The sequence below is a fragment of the Gopherus evgoodei genome, chromosome 2 (assembly GCF_007399415.2).
Source record: "Gopherus evgoodei ecotype Sinaloan lineage chromosome 2, rGopEvg1_v1.p, whole genome shotgun sequence".
NCBI lineage: Eukaryota > Metazoa > Chordata > Testudines > Testudinidae > Gopherus > Gopherus evgoodei.
The window spans coordinates 33,722,691-33,742,429 of NC_044323.1; the positions used below are offsets into that span (position 1 = coordinate 33,722,691).

A 19,739-nucleotide genomic window follows, 5' to 3' on the forward strand; every position below is an offset into this window, starting at 1 on the left:
TTTTGTATGGAGCAATACATAATATACTAAAAAGAAGAACATGCCAAAAATCACCATGTATTTATATACAGCAATTAGAAACACAGTTAAAGGTGCATAAGAGAGATCTTGTACACCCTGGAGGGTTTTTTAGTTCTATTAACATCACTACAGGACTCTCAGAAAACATGCTGTCTAGTGAGAGTCTTTGCCAAATTGTTGCCTTTACTACTTCTTTGCACATTGTGGATAACCCTTTTGTGACATTCTGTACCTTGGGGCAGCACCCAGTAACCCCCATATTCCTCATTTACATATAATTGTGATTCTGCATATAAAGCAGGCCTTGTGAGGTATCAGGGGAAAGGTTATGATCTGCTGAAGTCATTAAATTGTAAGAATTGTGTTGTATGATTTTCATTAAAATATGCTGTGGGTTTTGAAGGTGCCCAGATACTAGCTCTACAGAGACAATGACAAGGGAGGTAACCAACACCTGGGTGGTTGCTGTTGAACAGACATCACCAGCTATTTTTCAGCAAGGGAGCTACAATGCAATGACTCAATTGCATGAGGCTACACCAGGGGAATTGCTCAGCCTTGTCTAGAGACTCAGCAATGCCCACCAAACGTGTGGACTTGTGTTCTACAGGCACATGAACTAAGGGTATAAAACAGAACACAGTGGCCACATGCTTGGCCTTTTCTCCTCCCTCACCTATGCGGCAAGCAACACGGACTCTGAGAAGACTTAAGACTCTAACAGAGGAGACTGCCCCAGGTTTCAAGGGTGAAATCTGTGTACTATGAACGGCAATATACAGTAAGGTGAGAAAAACAGCTTAATCTAGATGTTGCCCAGTCTAATAGGGTTGAGAGTTTAGACTACGTGCTTATATTTTATTTTATTTTATTTTATTTTGGTAACTAACTCTGACTTTTTACCTAGAACTTATAATCACTTAAAATATATCTTTTGTAGCCAGTAAATTTGTTTTACTGTTTATCTTTACCAGTGAGTTTGCCTGTAGTGTGTGATAAATCTGCTCAGGTTTTCAAAGGCTAGTGTATATCCACTTCCCATTGATGAAGTGGTGAACCAATGAATAAATCTGCATGGCTCATCTTGAGCAGTGCAAGATGGCATCTTCCTGAGGTACAGGGCTGGGAGCTGGGGGGATTCGGCTGGTGCATCTCTTTGTGATTCTTGAGTGGCTCTGGGAGCATTCACGCAATCTAGCTGGTGTGTGGCTCCACACACGGTTGTTCTGAGTGATAACAGTGCCTGGAGGGGTTTGCTCCTGGTCACCAGCAAGGCACTGTGAGAGACAACCCAGGCTGAAGACAGTTAAAGGGGCACAGCAGCCCCACAGTCCCAGGCTACACCCCGGGAATCCTGTCACACCCTTACATCAGTAACAAAAAACATGTCAATCATTTTTTACAGTTGTTTTCTGTTTAAATGTATTCTTTAAAGTATTGAATTTTAATATCTCATACCCATGCCTCTGCCACCCCTAGCCTGGGGCCACAAAACTTCAGCTGGTGCAGAAGGTGGCTGCCTACTAACTCCTTGCTGGGAGCATATTGCACGTGTGTTGCAGAGACTGTACTGGCTTACAGTTCTTTGCTGAATGCAATTTAAGGTGTTGGTCTGATCTATGAAGCCCTTCACAGTTTGGGTCCTGCATATCTGAGAGCAGTGGTTCTCAAACTTTTGTACTGGTGACCCCTTTCAAATAGCAAGTCTCTGAGTGTGACCCCCCCCATATAAATTAAAAACACGTTTTATATATTTAACACCATTATAAATGCTGGATGCAAAGCGGGGTTTGAGGTGGAGGCTGACAGCTTGCGACCCCCCCCATGATAACCTCGCGACCCCCTGAGGGGCCCAGACCCCTAGTTTGAGAACCCGTGCCTTAGAGAATGCCTCTCTCTCCTCCTGTTTTAATCGGCATTTGAGATCAGCAGAAATTCTCTAAGATGACAGTTCTTGGATGCATTCAACTGAAGACAGAGCATTCTTATGAGAGTGTGTAACCTTAGAATTTGCTCCTCCTTTGCTTTGACAGAGTCTCAGTTTGGCACATTGCAAAGACTATTTACCCAGGCTTTTTCTGAGGAGGTAGAAAGTAGTGTGCAGAATTGAAGGCTCTCTCTAAAATCGGTGAATAAATTCCATGTCCCTCTAGAAATCTGGGTAAGTAGCACTGTCTTTTCTTTACCCCTCATCACACCCCACCTTTTGTTTTTTTGAGTAGTCACCTAGATATTGCTTTAGATTTAGCTTTGCTAGTCTTTTTATTAAACTTACTCCATATATTTATTATCCTTTACACACAAAAGCTTTAAATGCAATAAACTCTTTTTCTAGTTTTCTTAGTTCGAGAACAATTATGTGGACACTATGTGTGCCTCCTTCAAGCTTGGATGTCTTCTTTTCTTGTCATTCAGCTCCTCTGTACACACAAAGCCTGGATTGCTCAGGTGTAAAGGAAGGCGATATTTTGCCCATAGTATAATAAAAAAAGGAGAGACAATATATTATTACTACTAGTTTCTGCAGCTGCTTCTTTTTACTGCTTATTGGCTTGGCTAATTTTCAGTCCACTTGACCACCTTGGGACTTTTTCCCAGGTCTATGACTGCAAGTCTCAATAAAAAACTGCCAGCTATTTAACAAAACTCCTTGTGCTTTGGGCCAGATCCTCCATGGGTGTCAATCAATTCAGCCTTGTTGAAATCAGTGGAGCAAGAGTGATTTACAGCCGTGGAGGATCTGGCTCACTATGCTCTCTGCTTCCCCCCTTTACACTAACAGTAAAATCTTTAAAAGCAATAACCAAAGCCCCCGACACACCTTGTTCACTTCAAACTACTTCAACAGCCTTCATCAAGCTGTGCTTTTCTGACACAGTCATGGCCCCCTCAGTGTGCTCTCCCGAAACAAACTTATCAAACCATCAGCTTGTTCTTCTGTGTCTGTCATCGGTTGTCTACTTCTAGTGCCTACTAGTTTTAAAAGCGTTTGTCAGAGTGGGTGTTATCCGCACAATTTCTTCTATTTTCCCCCTGTAAATCGAAGTTCTTATCCAGGAAAATGTCTGGCTTCTACATTTGTAAAAGAGAAATGCAAAATAACTGCTTAATCTCTTACCAGTGGAGACTTTTTTATTTAACATTCTCCTAGTTATAACAAGGGCGAGACTAGTCTCTTAACAAATGAATATTACTTATCAACTACACTATAAAAAACAAAACCATGCATTTATGCACTTCTACGTAAATCTTTAATGTGCAATACCCAGATCATCATGTGCCTCTCTGCAAAGCTAGAGGCTGAATTAAGCTGGCTCTCAGTGGTTAGAGATACAGTAATGTGTTTTTGGAGGATGTCATTATTTGTTCCAAATTCTAAGATTTAATTTAAAATATTAAGTTCCTAGCCCTTATAGTTCTGGAGAAAACTTTCAGACTGAGCAGAGTGGTTTCTGCCTGAGTTTGCTATGAGCCTGAAACAATAGGTCAGAGATGTGTGATCTTTCCCTACAAACAAAATGATGTGTTATCCTCATGTCTGAAATATTCTGTCTGTCCAGTCTAGCTTGTGATCTTTGACAAAGACCTTGTCTTTATCTTTGTTTTATACAGCTCCAAGCATGCTGATGACATTCAGCAAACATCAGACAACAATAATAGAAACATGCTCCTATGTACATGTAGTTACCGTTTTATGAAGTTAGCAAACAGTATGCGATGGGAATAACCCTGTCTCCGAATTCTTGCCGTCTCCAGAATTCCCGTATAGCGTAGCTGTACCAGTACCTTCTCTTTGTCATACTTGTGTGCCTGTCGATCATTGTTTGGCTTGATGCAACGGACAAAATGAGGCTGGCCAACCACCATCTTGGATAATAAATCCATCAGAGAATACTTCAAGAAAATGGAGAAACATTTTCTATTGTGATACATAAAAGCCTCCTATTGTGCAAGAACATCTGTGCATTTGAAATTTCATTTCACATGAGTGATACTGTAGGTATAACTCCAAATCCATTTAAATTCTGCTAGTGACTTAACTGTAGACAGATCTGTAGACAGATCAAGCTGAAATTCTAGCCTCTCTGACATCGATTATACTTGAGCCAAACATTACCTTCAGGCAAGCACGAATAACAAATTCCCAATCAGTATGTTCCCATAAATTGTAGTAACCTACAGTTCTAACAGCTAATTAAGCACCAGTTTTGTTTTTGGAAGCAGCAGTGTTTTTGATCACAGTTAAAAATACTCCAAAACAAAATGTGTATATTTTTTGCAAGTTTCTTTGATGGCCCATTGCGTTGCTATTGATGCTGCTGAACTGCATGAGCCATGGCATGGTCCATATCGTTGAGACCTGGCAAGCCAGTTCACTTAGGGAAAATTGATTCTGACCACAGTTGTCAAAACAGAAAGGTATTAAATAAGAAATGCCTTTACAATATGAAACAAATGGTTGTTTTGGGATGAGCAAATACTGCAGGATTGGGCCATGTATCAGGGAACTGAATCTCATTATTAGGAAATTAAAAAACATTTTTCTATGCTCCTGTATTTAATATCATATAAAGTCCGCATTCATCTCTGAGACAGGAGCTGATGGGGGACACCAGGGAGTAAGAGGTCAGGCTAAGGATGGGAGGTTGAAGTGTGGCAAGATAATAAATGTAACCTTTCCTTTGCTGGGGAGGGAATGAAGATAAGTAAATAGCCCCAAAGCACATCTGGCTAGGCCCATCTGATTCAGCATGTTCTTCTGGTTCTGTTATGGAACCACTGGGTGTAAGTAACTATATCTGCTTTCCCCAAGAGGAACCTGTGGGGAGAGAAGTAGTGGAAACACCAGTTCACAATTCACATTGATCCTTTGCACTGTCCCCACCCAGTCTGTACCCCAGCCCAGCACAGGGAGGTTTGTAGCTTTCCATGCCAGCACGGTTGAATCTGGACCTCGTGATCCTGAAAGGTTTCTACAGAATTGCTCCATTGCAGTATCCTATTAACACACAAATGAAGAGGCTAATTCCTAATTCAAAGTGACTCAAAGGAATGTAGTAGCCAGGAGTAGTAAGACAGCTATGCGACACTCGGCTAGACACACAACACCAGTGTAGGACTTCAAGCAGCATATATTCTGCATTAAAATCTGTATTTCCATTCTGCACATGCTGCACAGTGCTAAATTAACTATCAATAGCTTGGTGACAAAGCTCAATCAGCTAGGACAAGATAATGAATAAAGAGATTTGCAGACGCATTTCTGATTCATTGTAGATTTCTGCATGTGAGTGAGATAGCAGGATTCAGTCTGAATCTTCTTCTGCCTGCAATGGCAATCACGCTTTGGATAGCAGTTTCCACTGCACCACTGCTGTCAAGATGTAGCTAATCCCAATCCTTGTATCTGTTGCTAGATTTGCTGTATGAAGGGTATCATCAAACAATAACCCATACTCAATGGGGACCCCATCCTGAAAGAAATCTTTCCTGAACTCCCTCGTCTGGCCTTCAAACAACCTCCAACCTCTAAAAGCTCATCAGCAGAAGGAAGCTCCTCACAGCAGGGGAGGGCTCCAGGCCCCAGCATGCCAAGCGTGTGCTTGGGGCAGCAAACTGCGGGGGACGCTCTGCCGGTGCTGCCAGGGCAGCAGGCAGGCTGCCCTCGGTGGCTTGCCTGCGGAGGGTCCGCCGAAGCCACTGGGCCAGCGGACCATCCACAGGCACGCCTGCTGGAGGCAGCCTGCCTACCGTGCTTGGGATGGCAAAATTTCTAGAGCCGCCCCTGCCTCACAGAGCAGGACACCCAACTCAAAGTGGCACCAGATGCTGCCAGAACAACAGATGCCAAAACTGCAGACACATCTCCACTGCCACAATGATCAACACACCCCACAATACACCTTTCAAGTTCCATGGTCTTTCACGTGCCTATCACACCATGTGGTGTACCTCATCCAGTCCACAAAATGCCCCAATAACAACTATGTGAGTGAAACCCAAACAGTCACTGCTCTCACACAGGAAAATGATAAAAGACAAAAACCACCGTATCGCCTGTGGGCGAAGACGTCACAAAGCAATCACTGTGTATCTGATTTCTCGGTCATCATCCTCAAAGGAAACCTGCCCAACACTTTCAAAAGACAAACCTGGGAGCTTAAATGCATCACTTTGCTAGAAACTAAAAATCATGGACTTAATAAAGATATTGGAATTATGACTTATTATAACAATCTGTAGCCCATTAATCCCCTTTTTTTTGTCCTATGACTATAGGGGTGTCAATGTGCCATTTCACCTTGAATGGTCCCTTAGAATATGTTCTAACTTCTTACTAAACTATCTCTTTGACCTTGTATTTAGCTGTGACGCTCTGAGGGCACATCTATACTTAAAATGCTGCATCAGTGCAGCTGCATCGCTGTAGCGCTTTAATGACAATGCTCTAAGCTGATGAGAGAGCTCTCTCAGTGGTGTAGTTAATCCACCTGTTTAAGAGGCGGTAGCTATGCTGACAGGAGAAGCTCTCCCGCTAACATCGGGCTGTCCACACAAGCGCTTATGTCAGTGTGACTTACGTGGCTCAGGTGTGTGGGTTTCTCACATCCCAAGTGAGTAGTTATACCGAATCAATGTAGCCTTGTCCTGTCAGGCCTTGCGGAGGACCTTGTGGATGAGAGGGCATGGTGGGAATGCATACAGCAGGTGCCCCATCCACGAGAGGAGAAAGACGTCTATGGTTGAGCTGGTGCTGTGATTCAGGAAGGAGCAGAACTGCTGGCACGTCCTGTTGCCTGGTGTCACTTCAAGAAGATATTGCTGACGACGTCTGGACGGAGGGACCATTCATGGCCATGGAAAGATCTGCTGAGGAGATCAGCCAGTTCATTTTGTGCCCCCCGCAGATACGATGTCTCCAACTGTATCGAGTGAGCAATGCAAAAGTCCCACAACCTGAGGGCTTCCTGGCACAGGGGAGAGGAGCGAGCACCATCCTGTTTGTTTATACAGAACGTCATTATTGTCTGTCAACCCTGATACACATTTCCCCTGAAGATGGGCCTGAAATGTCTGGCAAGCTAGAAGCACCACCCGTGCGTTCCCCACCCCAGTGCTGATGCATCCATGACTAGTGACAGCAACAGCTGAGGTTTGGAAAAATACTTCTGCACAGACTGTCTGTGGATCAGGCCACTACTGGAGGGACTCGAGAGCCCGGGGAGAAAGCATGACCAGAATGTCCAGATGGTCCTGGTTTGGTCTATATGCTTGGGCCAGTCACACCTGGAGGGGATGGAGGCGCAGCCTTGCGTGCTGCACCACATAAGTGCATGCTGCCATATGCCCGAGTAATTTAGGCAGTTTCTGGCTGTTGTGGTTGGGAATCGGTAGAGACTTTGTATGATGGCACTCATGGCTAGAAAACAAAACTCAGCCAGGAATGCCCTGGCCTGGGTGAAGTCCAGGAGGGCCCCAATAAATTCTATTCTTTGAGTGGGAGCCAGAGTTGACTTTGTCATGTTGAGGATGAGACTGAGATTGGTGAATGTTGTATGTACCAGGTTCATGTGTTCCTCCACCTGAGCTTGGGACTGGCCCTTGATGAGCCAATCAGCAGGAAGACTTGCACCTGATGCTTTTGAAGGAAGGCTGCCATCACCGCCATGCACTTGGTGAACACCCAAGGTGCCGCCGATAGGCCAAAGGGGAGGACCATGAACTGATAAAATGTGCCGCTGACCACAAATCGCAGAAACCATCTCTGGAAAGGGATTATGGAGATGTGGAAGTACCATCCTTCAAGTTGAGGGTGGCGTACCAGTCCCCCAGATCCAGAGAGGGAATGATGGAGGCCAGGGAGACAGTGTGGAACTTCAATTTCTTCATGAATTTGTTGGGGTTTCGCAGGTCTAAAATGGGCCTGAGCTGACCTTTGGCCTTGGGGATTAAGAAGTAATGGGAGTAGAATCCCCTGTCCCAAATTCCAGGGAAAATACTCTACCTCCCCATCCCAGCTGTAGGAACGTTTGCATCTCCTGCACTAAAAGTTGCTTGTGAGAAGTGTCCCTGAAGAGGGACAGAGAGAGTGGGTGGGAAGGCAGGAGGGAGCAGAATTAGAGAGAATATCCCAATTCTATGCTCAGGACCCAACTGTCTGAGGTTATTTGAGCCCAGGCACGGTAGAAATGGGATGGACAGTTCACAAGGGAAAGGGAAGGATCCAGGTATTGAACTGGTGCTCCGTCTTGGGCGTATCTTCAAAAGTTTGGCTTTGAGCCCAAGGGCTGCTTAGCTGAGCCCTGCCCTTGTCTGGAGGAGGCCCGAGATGAGCGCCTCCTATTACTTCTGCCCCGCTTCCTACTGTAGTCCTGTCTAGGACGGGCAGGGTAGAACCGTTGGGCAGCCTAGCACTTAAATGCCTTTCTTTGTGGGGCTGGTGTATGCAGCCCCAAAGATTTGAGGGTCACCCGTGAGTCCTTAAGGCTATGCAGCCTTGAGTTTGTCTGCTCCACAAAGAGGCCAGAGCAGTTGAAGAACAGGTCCTGAATTGTGTTCTGGACCTCATGCGGCAGCCTGAGACCTGTAGCCAAGAACTGTGTTTCATAGCTATGGCTGTGCCCAGAGTGCGGGTGGCTGAGTCAGCTGAGTCCAGAGTGGCCTGAAGAGAGCTCCTGGTGACCTCCTCCAGAACCACTCCAAACTCTGATCGGAAGTCAGCTAGCAGCAATTCCTGGAATTTGACCGCAGAGCCCCAGGAATTATAAGCATAGCGGCTCAGGACCACTTGCTGATTTGCTATGCGAAGCTGGAGCCCCCTAGTGGAGTAGACTTTCCACCCAAAGAGGTCCAGCAACCTAGCATCCTTAGATTTGGGGGTAGGTTCCAGTTGCCCCTGGCATTCTATGTGGCTCACCATCTCCACCACCAGGGTCCTGGGCTGCAGGTGGGTGAAGAGGTGCTTGTAATCCTTGGAAGGCACAAAGTGTTTGCGCTCTATGCCCTTGGCTATTGGTGGGATAGAGGCGGGTGTATGCCACAGCACCTTGGTGGTATTCTGTATGGTTTTGATGAGGGGCAAAGCCACCCTTGAGGACTCGTCAGGGGCCAGAATATCCACTATGGGATCCATATCCTCAGAGACCACCTCTGCCTGCAAGTTCAGGTTCTGGGCCACCCTCCTGAACAGGTCTTGATGGGCCCCAGTGTCCACAGTGTACATAGTGGTGGAGGTGCCTGCTACTGCCTCATCCAGGGAGGATGAGGACGATGCCCTTGGAGGCACGCGGTCCTCTTGCCCCTCTGGCTCATGGGGATCTCCTTGCGCTGCTTGAGAGGTGCAGGAAATGGCAGCAGCTGTTTTGGTGCCAGTGCCTGTTCTGGTGCTGACGTCCTCATCAGTTTGGGCTTGTGCATCCCTAACCCGGGGAGGCTCCTGTGCTACAGATGTGGCCGTTGGTGGGATTCACACCTCCAACGTCACCAACAGGGCCCTGAAATCTGGGCCCTGGATTTGGCGGTAGGCCCACATGGTGTCCAGAAGGCCACTGCGTCGGTCCCTGTCACTGCATAGGCCAGGACATTACAGGCCCCGGCTGCCCTTTGTCTTGCCTGGGGCTATGCTGGAACTGGTGCCAGGAGTGGGGCTGGCTCTGCCTGGAAGCATAAGAGTCTTCCTCTGAGGAGAAGTCTGAATCTGACCAGGGTGCTGCAGATCGAGATGGTGCCGGGGATCAGTGCTGTGGTGAAGGCGATCGGCACCACATCATAGTGGGCTTGCCCTTATGCCGGATTGGCGTCGGTGCCAACGATGTTGTCAGTTCTGGAGCTGGAGCCTGAGCCGGCACCTGTGCACCTGCCAGGGAAGTGGGAAACTGTGTCATCATGGCGATCAACTCCCTGCCCATCTCAAATGTGTCTGGTGTGGAGGGAGCATCCAAGTCCTCCTCCAAATCTTTCCGTACCGGGGAGTTCACTGTGGCCAGATGCAATGGACTTCCCTGAGAGGCCGGAGTCAATGGCACCAGTCTAGGCAGACCCGACGCTGGGTGTTCTGACGTGGGACACGCCGCATTGGTGCCTGTCTGCCCTGCTGCCCTAGCAGAGGAGTGCCCCCTGTCAGCTCTCTTTTTCTTGTGTGGCACTGGCGACTGAAAGCGGTGCCTCACACTAGAGATAGTCCTCAGTGCTGGGGAATGGCAGTGCTATGGCCCTTTGCATGAGTCCTTCCTTGGTGCTGAGGCTTCCCGTGCCGAGACCGGGACATTGTGCACTGAAGCGCCCGGTCAGACACCGCGTGGGGCGGGTGAGGTTGAAGAGCTGACTCCATTAGAAGGAGCTTTAAGTGAAAGTCCTACTCTGTCTTAGTACTGGCCTTAAAACCCCTGCAGATTTTGCACCTGTCGGACTGTTGTCCCTCCCAGAGACACTTTAGACAGGAATCGTATTGGTCTCCCTTTGACATGGGCTTCAGGCAGGACCCGCACAGCTTGAAGCCCTGAGACCGAGGCAAGCTCCAATCCCCGGGATGGGAACAAAGTAGTGTGTGTTTGTGGGATAACCCTCAACTAAAACTTAGCTAACTACTCCACTTATCACTAACTAAAACTTTCAAACTATTTACAGGGAGAAAAGGAGAGTCCACTACGGAGTCACTTGCTAAAGCAAGAGAGGAGCTGCTCCAACAACCATCACTGGTGGTAAGAATAAACTGAAGATGCAGTGGGTTGGCAGGGACCTATATACATGGCCATGAAGGTGCCACTCTAGGGGGCCCCACAGCCAACCCAATGGATACCGCTAGGAAAAAACCTTCTGACGATTGTGCACGCGGAGCACACACACCTACTTGGAATTTACATGAGCAAGCACTTGAAGAACAATAAATATTAATTCTACTCCAGCATAACATAAGAAAAGAGCTGGTGTCTTACTCTAAAATAAGAAGCAACCGTCTGTGTTTTCATACTGGTCGTCTCTCTTGGATGAGGTGTAGAATCTTCAGTTTCATTCTATACAGATCAAGAAAGAAAATGACACATCTTTACAGAGCCTGAGTTTATTTGGCAACATCCCAACAAAGTGCCCTTTAAAAGAACACCACTAATAAAAAGAAATATATATTCTAAACTGCAAAGGCTATTGAATAAACACTAGCAAAATCTGAATTGTTGCACAAGCATGTTACACTACTTTGTCACATGGTACACATACACTCACACACACAGACACACACACTGAGGACACAGTTTGATAACTGAACATCCAGGTAACTGTCACAAATAATGTGATAAGAGGAGACAATTTTTTTTATATCAAGGATTGCTGATGTCCTGAACATAATTTCAGCATCATTGTGATTTTGGTTATTCTCTACAGAACATGACCATACGCCACACAAATTAGAGAAAATATTTTTAAATTTCTCCTTTTAACTATGATAGCACAGTTAAGGAAATATTTTTTTCTGAAGTAGTTATAAAACTATAGTCAGAAAGAAGGGAAATTGTAGGTTTTTACCTCACGGAAGGAATACGAATTGCACAACACAAAGATATCCAGCTAAACAGAAAAGAAAACAGGAGAGGGAGAAAAACCAAGGAAGGGGTTACTTGCTTACTTTCAGTAGCAATAAGAACATTGCCTTTGTCTATCTTAAATGAAGGTTAAAAATACTGCCGTGAAATTAGGTTTCTTACCTTAGTACGACTGATTGATTTTTGGGGAGTCCACATCTGGTAGTTTATTGCTCTTTTGCTTTTAGTATGTGCCAGGTTACCTAAGGAAAGATGAGAGGAGAAAACCTGCTAAAAAATGTATATTTCAGTTACACTAAAAAAACACGTTATCCAAGTACCTGGTGATACGTCTATATAAACCCTTGCATTCATGTCTCTTTATTTCCCTTCTAGCTTTTGGTAATGAACTTTGAGAAAGCCACAATCATTCTGAGGAGATGAAACAAGGGCTCTACATTTCTTACTCTGCACTTACATGACCTGCTAAAGCAAACACAAAACAAAACACATCTGCCCCAACCAGGAAGCCATGCACTACAACCACCCTTCAGACTGCCGTAGCAGATAAAGTTGCCTTAGAGTAGGTGCAAATGTAATTTACATCCCTTTTAAGGCACTTTTCCACTGCCAGAATGATGCAAAGGGGTCTTATTCTAAATGGAAACCAGTCCCTCAAGCAAAATTCCCATTATGACTTCCAGGACTGGCTGCATTACAACAGTTTAAGCAGATACGGATCTTCTAAAGGAATATGGAAACATCTTATGAACTTTTAGCAATTGCACTTTTGGGTTGACAGAATCAACCATTCTAGCAACCTGACATTATTTTAGTTTCCAAAATGCTCTTTCTGGAGTCTGCAATATACAAATTGTGCTCAGGTACTACAGTGATGTGAGGACAAAACCTGGGTAGGCAGATACAGACATAATTCACTACTGGCTAGTGTGTCAATGGTTCATGGATTATGTGACCATATTAAGTACTAAAGACCCCTTGACCTAACAGAATGTCAATAGATCTTTTTATTCTCTTTAAAAAAATTTTTTAAAAAGCTCTCTCACTTTAAAAAATGGACCCACAATCCATATATTAATAACTCTCATATCCTGACAAAAGCCAAAGTCACAAAAAAATTCAGAGATACATCTGCCACATCCTGATACTGCAAAGTTGTGCTTATGACACTGTCAGTATCTGAACAGAGTATAATCTTAAGGTCAATGGGCCCAGTTCTGCTCCCAAATACAGAGAGAGGCAACAGGAGTTGACTCAGAGGAGGTGCACCTTTGCACCTCAGTGGGTTCTAATGCCAGGATAAAATTGCATGTGAAGGATGTGGTGTCAAAGTGAACTTTGAACTGTCCTGCTTCTATTGATTTCAAATAAAACTGACTTGCTGTTCTTATTCAGACAAAATTCCTTCTGTAATCAATAGGAGTTTTGCCTCAGAAAAGGCTTCAGATTACTGTAAGATACAATAAAATGTAGAGCATTATCTGTAACACCTTCTCTACTATTCAGTCTAGCTTTCCCGTTCAATTATAAATACAGCTCCCACATGGAGGTAACTGCAGGAGAAAACATGGCACAGGGGCACTGAAGCATATACAACACAATGTAAAAATATATCCTGTTTAAAAATGACAGAATATACTCTGATCATTAGTTCTATGGCACAGTATAAAGAGATGACACGAGATGATATTGGGTTTCTAAACTGTAATTTTGGAGAAACTTACATATTCTGTTTAGTTTCTAGCACTGGATGAAACACACCAAGGCTGCATAATATCATTTGAGAGCCAGACAAAAACCAGGAGTGTTCAGTACTGAGGCGGTTAGTTATTTGGATTAGAAAAATCTGCCACAATTACTGTTACATTACCTGTTTTGGTAAGAGGATGGGTTACCAACTGTCGAGTCAGATTGTTTTCTGATGACCGCAACAGCAGCACAATGTCAGCTGGTAAGGTATTTCTGTTTTTGGCTAAGAATCCACTTGCATTATAAAGAACCTGTTTCAAAAGTACATTTATAGTTATGCAGCTTTTCTTTATGTATCAGATGCTGCTTCCTACTGTAGCTTCCAGACTTTCGGCATGGAAGCCTAGTTGTAAGTACTCTGAAATGGGGCCTGTAGTATGTCAACAGACATAATAGTTTTTCAGTAATAAGGGGCAGTAATTCAGCCTTCTTTTTTGGCCACTGCTAGCTTTAATGTTTAATATGTAGAGACATTAAGATGATAATCATGAAAGAAAAATGTGAAGATGGTGACTAATCCCCGCAGGAGCCATGAGACATTTGTTCTGCACAGTGTACAAGTATTTGCAGTACACTTAACATCTCATCTTAGAGATTTGTTAACGGGAGATTTTCAAAGGCACTAGGGTCAGTTAAGTGCCCAGTTCTCATTGAACAAAAATCAATGAGAGCAACACATTTTACTCAGAATCTCCCCCAACATTGATAAAACAACAACAAATACATTTACATTCTCTTACCTTTCCTGCGTAATGGTAAATCCCAAAGGTTAGGTCTACTCTTTTGGGTCTCCAAAAGTATTTTGACTTCAAGTTATCTTCAAATTTTTCTGTAAGCAGATACACAGTTTGTCTTACTGAAGTAATTGTACAAAAACAGCGACGAGTCCACAGCAGTTTGGATCAGGACTCAAGTAAGGAAACTAAACTGGCTTTTCAGGCAGATGCAGAAACAGACTCACATTTTTTAAAGAGAAGGAGAAAGAACCATCAGGATGGCTGCATGGCTAAGGCACTGGACAAGGACTCAGCAGTTCTTGCTTCAATTATTGGCTCTGCTACAGACTTTCTGTGTGACCTTGGACAAATCACTTAATCCCTCTTTGCTTTACTTCCCCATTTGTAAAATGAGGATAATAATCCTGTCTATTTCACAGGGATGTTGCAAGGATACATTCATTGATGGTTTTGGAGGCACTCAGTGATGGGGATTATATAAGTACCAGTACAGACAAAGGGCTCATATTACAGCTGTCGTTTGGCTATAAAAAACACATGGCAGTATTTCTGGCTGTTCTGTTGTGTGATGATCTGTGATCACCCATAACCCTGATCCCACTCTTTATATTTGTGGGCAATGACTGAAGTACGGGTTTGCCTACACTGAAACTAGAACAAAACTCACTAAATCAATTGTAACTCACATCTTGAGTTATTTCTGTGCAAGTTTGTGTGTAGACATTCTTCTTCCAAAATAAGAGTGCCCACACACTGAGTTGCACTGAAACATTAACGGTGTAAATTACAATAGTTTAGGGATTTGGGTTCCAGTTTGTATGTAGACAAGCCCTGACACAGTATTTGCTTGTTTGAACATGAGACAGTTTCTGTGCCTTTGTGCCAGATTCATACCTTACAGAGCTAGAACTTCTTGACAAGAGATGGGTCAGACCAAAGTCCCAGATCCAAACACCTCTTTAACCATAAGAACGGGGTATTTGCAATCTGATCCTAGATCTGGACCCAAATTGGTCATTATCTCCAAAACCTTGGATCCAAACATTCCTGAATGGTGGAGTGTTTGAAATCTGGACCCATCTCTTGTGGCTCAGGCCCATCTTGCTGCTTTTCATAAGAAGAAATATTAATTTCAGAGCTGGATTCAGTTCCCCTCTCCCTCAAATGTACATGGGAAGCTGGACCATGTTCACACTGAAAACATAGCTAACAGCCATAAAAGTATACTTTAAACAGAACTTTAAAACTTATGCCTCCTAAGACCCTCTGAAGTATAACATACCTACCTACAAGCGTCTGATCAGATGCCCGTGGGAATCGACTTTCCTCATCAAGGAGAGACAATAAACCCATTGGTTTCTGGAGGAACATATCTAAGAGAGGCCGGTTGTCCTCATACTCTATAACTCTTGCATCAACACCTTCATATAGGTATTCATTCTGTAACAGATGATAATATGCATGTTTTACCCACAAACACAGAGAAGTTTCAGAATATGATTCACAAACTGACAGCTGAGCGGAATCATAATTATATAGAATAAACAATACCCAAGGGGCGAATGCATCAGTGTTTTGTAAGAAAGAATGTCACTTTGAATGTTGCAACACATGGCAATGCTATAAGCTTTAATCTTGCGTGCCTCATGCTGTGTGTTTTGTAAAATTATATACTTACCATGTACACACAAGACCAAATAAACATAAACAAAGTCAAAGAGCTCAAGCTACCATGTTTGAGGGCAAGATAGAGACTTTAGTGTCCTTCCATGGTTTACTCCTCTAGTCTGTATTGTAATAAAACTGTTCTGAAGTCATTTGGGGGCTTCGTTTATATTCCTACATTGCTTCATTAGTCAGACCTATTGCCAGTACAATGGTCAAGATTTGTAAAATGACAAGTCATCTTGAGACACCTTAAAAGGACTAGATTTTGGGAAGGCTGGAGCTCAGCACTTTCTGAAAATCAAAACCCTGTAAGATGTCTCAAATTGGGCCCCCTAATCACTTTTGAAAATCTAGGCCAGTGTATTCAATATGGTAGAAAACAAATCTAGTTTCTATGCTCAGGAATACAGAGATCTCAGACTTCTCAAGGTGATGAGAAAATCTACTACGCAAACTCTGCAAACGTATCATGCCCTCAGCATTTTTAGTGCCTTTTCTTTTGTTTTTAAAGTCTTTTTTATAAATCAGGGAAAAGTAGCCAGATTTTTCTTTAATTCTCTTGCAGTCTGTTCCCTAAATCCACAAAACAGTTAATTAAGCCTTTTGATTCTCTTCACAAATCATTTTTTTAATCTAAAGAACAAAATCCTTTTCAGTTACCTTGAGTTTTACCCTGACAGTTTTGTCTTATTAAGTGATGTCACCAATCCAGTGTTGCCTGTTTTCATTGCAAATACATTATCCTAGGGACTACACTGATTCCTGACAGATGGATAACATTCAACAATTGAAGTCCCCTATAACTAAGCAGGAAGGTCTTCCAGACCAATGAAGATCTCCCTCTGTACATAATTCACCTTAGTCTGAAAGAGTTGGGAAATGGAGAAGGTAACACGGAGCATATTTTGGAAAGCATTTCATCACCACGTATTGCTTTATAACAAGAAAAGCATGTCCTGAGACCTCTGATTACTTCACCTCTCAGTCAGATGGAACCAAAAGTATAATCAACAAAATCAGAAATGCTGATGTGACAAATAAGACCCAGACAAATATGATCTTCAAATCCATCTGAAAGAGACTACAGAATGACTGCTACAATCATACTTTTGGCCAGATTTACTTATTTTCTTCTGGCTTCCTAGACTTTTGGGCTTGATTGTGACTCTGACTGCATGCCCGCACAAGGAAATAAGATGTGACCCCCAAAAACAGCTCTATGTGGGAGAGTCATATCTTGGTGCCCACCATATAAGATTAAGCCGTTTTTACTCCTGCCCAGGGACAGGTGGATGGGGAGCAGTGTGACTATATGGAATCTTGGCTTCATCCCATCACTCATTGGTCTGAGTCATGAGGCCAGCACAGGAGAAGAGCATAATCAGATACCAGTGGTGCAGCCTAGCAGTAAATTAGTATACCTTCAGGATCAAGGAGGCTGCAGAGGAGGAATTGTGACTCAGAGGTATGTTTATGAGTCACAGTGTCTCCCAAGGATAATCCTGGCATGGTGCAATTTACACACCAATAAAAATATAAGAAAGGTCATACTGGGTCAGACCAATGGTCCATCTACCCAGTACCCTATCTTCTGCCAGCTGCCAATACCAAAAGCTTCAGAAGGCATGAACAGAACAGGGCAGTTATCGAGTGATGATGTCCAGTTCCAGCTTCTGGCAGTGAGAGGTTTAGGGATACCCAGACCATGAGGTTGCATCCCTGACCATCTTGGCTAATACCCATTGATGGATCTATCCGCCATCAACTTATCTAATTCTTTTTTGGACCCAGTTATACTTGTGACCTTCATAACATCCCCTGGCAATGAGTTCCATGGGTTGACTGTGTGTTGTGCGAAGAATTATTTTCTTATGTTTGTTGCCTATTAATTTCATTGGGTGACCCCTGGATCTTGTGTTATGTGAAGGGGTAAATAACACCTCCTTATTCACTTTCTTCACATCATTCATGATTTTATAGATGTCTATTACATCCCTCAGTTGTCTCTTTTCTAAGCTGAATAATCCCAGTCTTTTTAATGTCTCCTCATATGGAAGCTGTTCCATACTCCTAATCATTTTTGTTGCCCTTCTCTGTACTTTCCCCAAATTTAACGTATCTTTTGTGACCAGAACTGCACGCTGTGTTCAAGGTGTGGGTGTACCATGGATTTAAATAGTGGCATTATGCTATTTTCTGTCTTATTATCTATCCCTTTCCTAATGGTACCCAACATTCTGTTAGTTATTCTGACTGCCACTGCATATTGAGTAGACGTTTCCAGAGAACTATCTATGACTACAAGATGTCTTTCCTGAATGGCAACAGCTAATTTAGATGCCATCATTTTGCATGGATAGTTGGGATTATGTTTTCCAATGTGCATTACTTTGCACTTATCACATTTGAATTTCATTTGCCATTTTGTTGGCCACACTCGGTTTTGTGAGATCCCTTTGCAACTCTTCCCAGTCAGCCTTGGACTTATCTATTTTGAGTAATTTTGTATTGTCGGCCAACTTTGCCACTTCACTGTTTACCTTTTTCCAGCTCATTTATGAATATGTTGAACAGTACTGGCCCCAGTACAAATCCTTGGGAGACCTTGCTATTTACCATTCTGAACTGTGAAAACTGACTATTTATTCCTACCCTTTGTTTCCTATCTTTTAACCAACTACTGATCTATGAGAGGACCTTCCCTCTTATCCCATGACTCCTTACTTTGCTGAAGTACCTTTGATGAGGGACCTTGTCAAGGGCTTTCTGAGAATGAAAGTACACTATATCCACTGGATCACCCTTGTCCACACATTTGTTGAAACACTCCAAGAATTCTAGTAGATTGGTGAAGCGTGATTTCCATTTAGACAAGTCATGCTGACTCTTCCCCATCATATTGTGTGCATGAATATGTCTGATAATGCCGTTCTTTGCTATACTTTCAACAAATTTGCCTGACAGTGAAGTTAGGTATATTGGTCAGGATCACATCTGGAGTCTTTTAAAAATCAGCATTACATTAGCTATCCTCCAGTCATCTGGTACAGAGTATGATTTAAACAATAGGTTACATACCACAGTTAGTAGTTCTGCAATTTCATATTTGAGCTCCTTCAGAAATGTTGAGTAAATACCATCTGGTCTTGGTGACTTATGATTGTTTAATATATCAATCTGTTCCAAAACCTCCTCTGCTGAAACCTCAATCTGGGACAGTTCCCCAGATTTGTCACCTAAAAAGAATGGCTCAGGTGTGGGAATCACCCTCCCATCCTCTGCAGTGAAGACTGATGCAAAGAATTAATTTAGCTTTTCTGCAATGGTCCCATCTTCCTTAAGTTTGCTCATGTAGCACCTCAGTTGTCCAGTGGCCCCACCAACTGTTTGTCAGGCTTCCTGCTTCTGATGTACTAAGGAAAATGTTTGCTGTTAGTTTTGTGTCTTTTGCTAGTGTAGCAAGGCACCCCCTTTACTTTGTCAGCATCAGCGTTCCTCTCTTTGGCGGTGGGGGCCTGGAGTAAATCAGTCCAACTCTGAAAGTTTTTAATGATTTGCTCTGGTTTATTTTTTCAGTATTTACAAGGTGGGCCTCAAAGTAGGCCCAACTACTTCAATTAAGCAAAAAGCCAAACTCACAACACAAAAGAAATATATTTCCTTGTCCCCTCTCTGGAGCGTTGCATCATTATGCTGGCTTCTGGTTGCCAGTCCTTCCCCAAACAGAAATTAACTTGACTGTTTCCTCTCAAGGAGGGAAAGCAGCCTTCCACCTAGGAGAAGCCTTTTCTCCCTGCTGCTCCTAACCCTGCTGCAGCTTGTTTCTCATCCCTCCCTCCTTCCTCTCACTCTCTCTCTCTATCTCCAGAAGAGAGGTTTTTAGAGGTCACAAGCAGCCTTTAATTGGCCACAGGTATCTCTAATTAATGTGAGGTAACCTCTTTTCAGTTCACCATTCTAGGGCTGATACACTTGCCTTCCACCACACTTACAGCTGTCACGTCTGACTTTGTCATGCTAGTTGCTC

At 43.5% G+C, this 19,739-nt stretch overlaps 1 protein-coding gene across 2 annotated transcripts in view; it reads right to left on the bottom strand.

The window, feature by feature from the left end:
• The window catches only part of MYO3A (myosin IIIA), a 205,548-nt gene that overhangs the window by 42,223 nt on the left and 143,586 nt on the right, over nucleotides 1–19,739 (bottom strand). For both annotated transcript variants that reach the window (XM_030550332.1, XM_030550333.1), the window contains 7 exons: nucleotides 15,331–15,484; nucleotides 14,048–14,136; nucleotides 13,429–13,558; nucleotides 11,721–11,800; nucleotides 11,542–11,583; nucleotides 10,956–11,033; nucleotides 3,710–3,915 (listed from right to left, as the gene is read on the bottom strand). In XM_030550332.1, coding sequence (XP_030406192.1) covers nucleotides 3,710–3,915; nucleotides 10,956–11,033; nucleotides 11,542–11,583; nucleotides 11,721–11,800; nucleotides 13,429–13,558; nucleotides 14,048–14,136; nucleotides 15,331–15,484 — 779 coding nt within the window. The remainder of the gene's footprint in view (nucleotides 1–3,709; nucleotides 3,916–10,955; nucleotides 11,034–11,541; nucleotides 11,584–11,720; nucleotides 11,801–13,428; nucleotides 13,559–14,047; nucleotides 14,137–15,330; nucleotides 15,485–19,739) is intronic.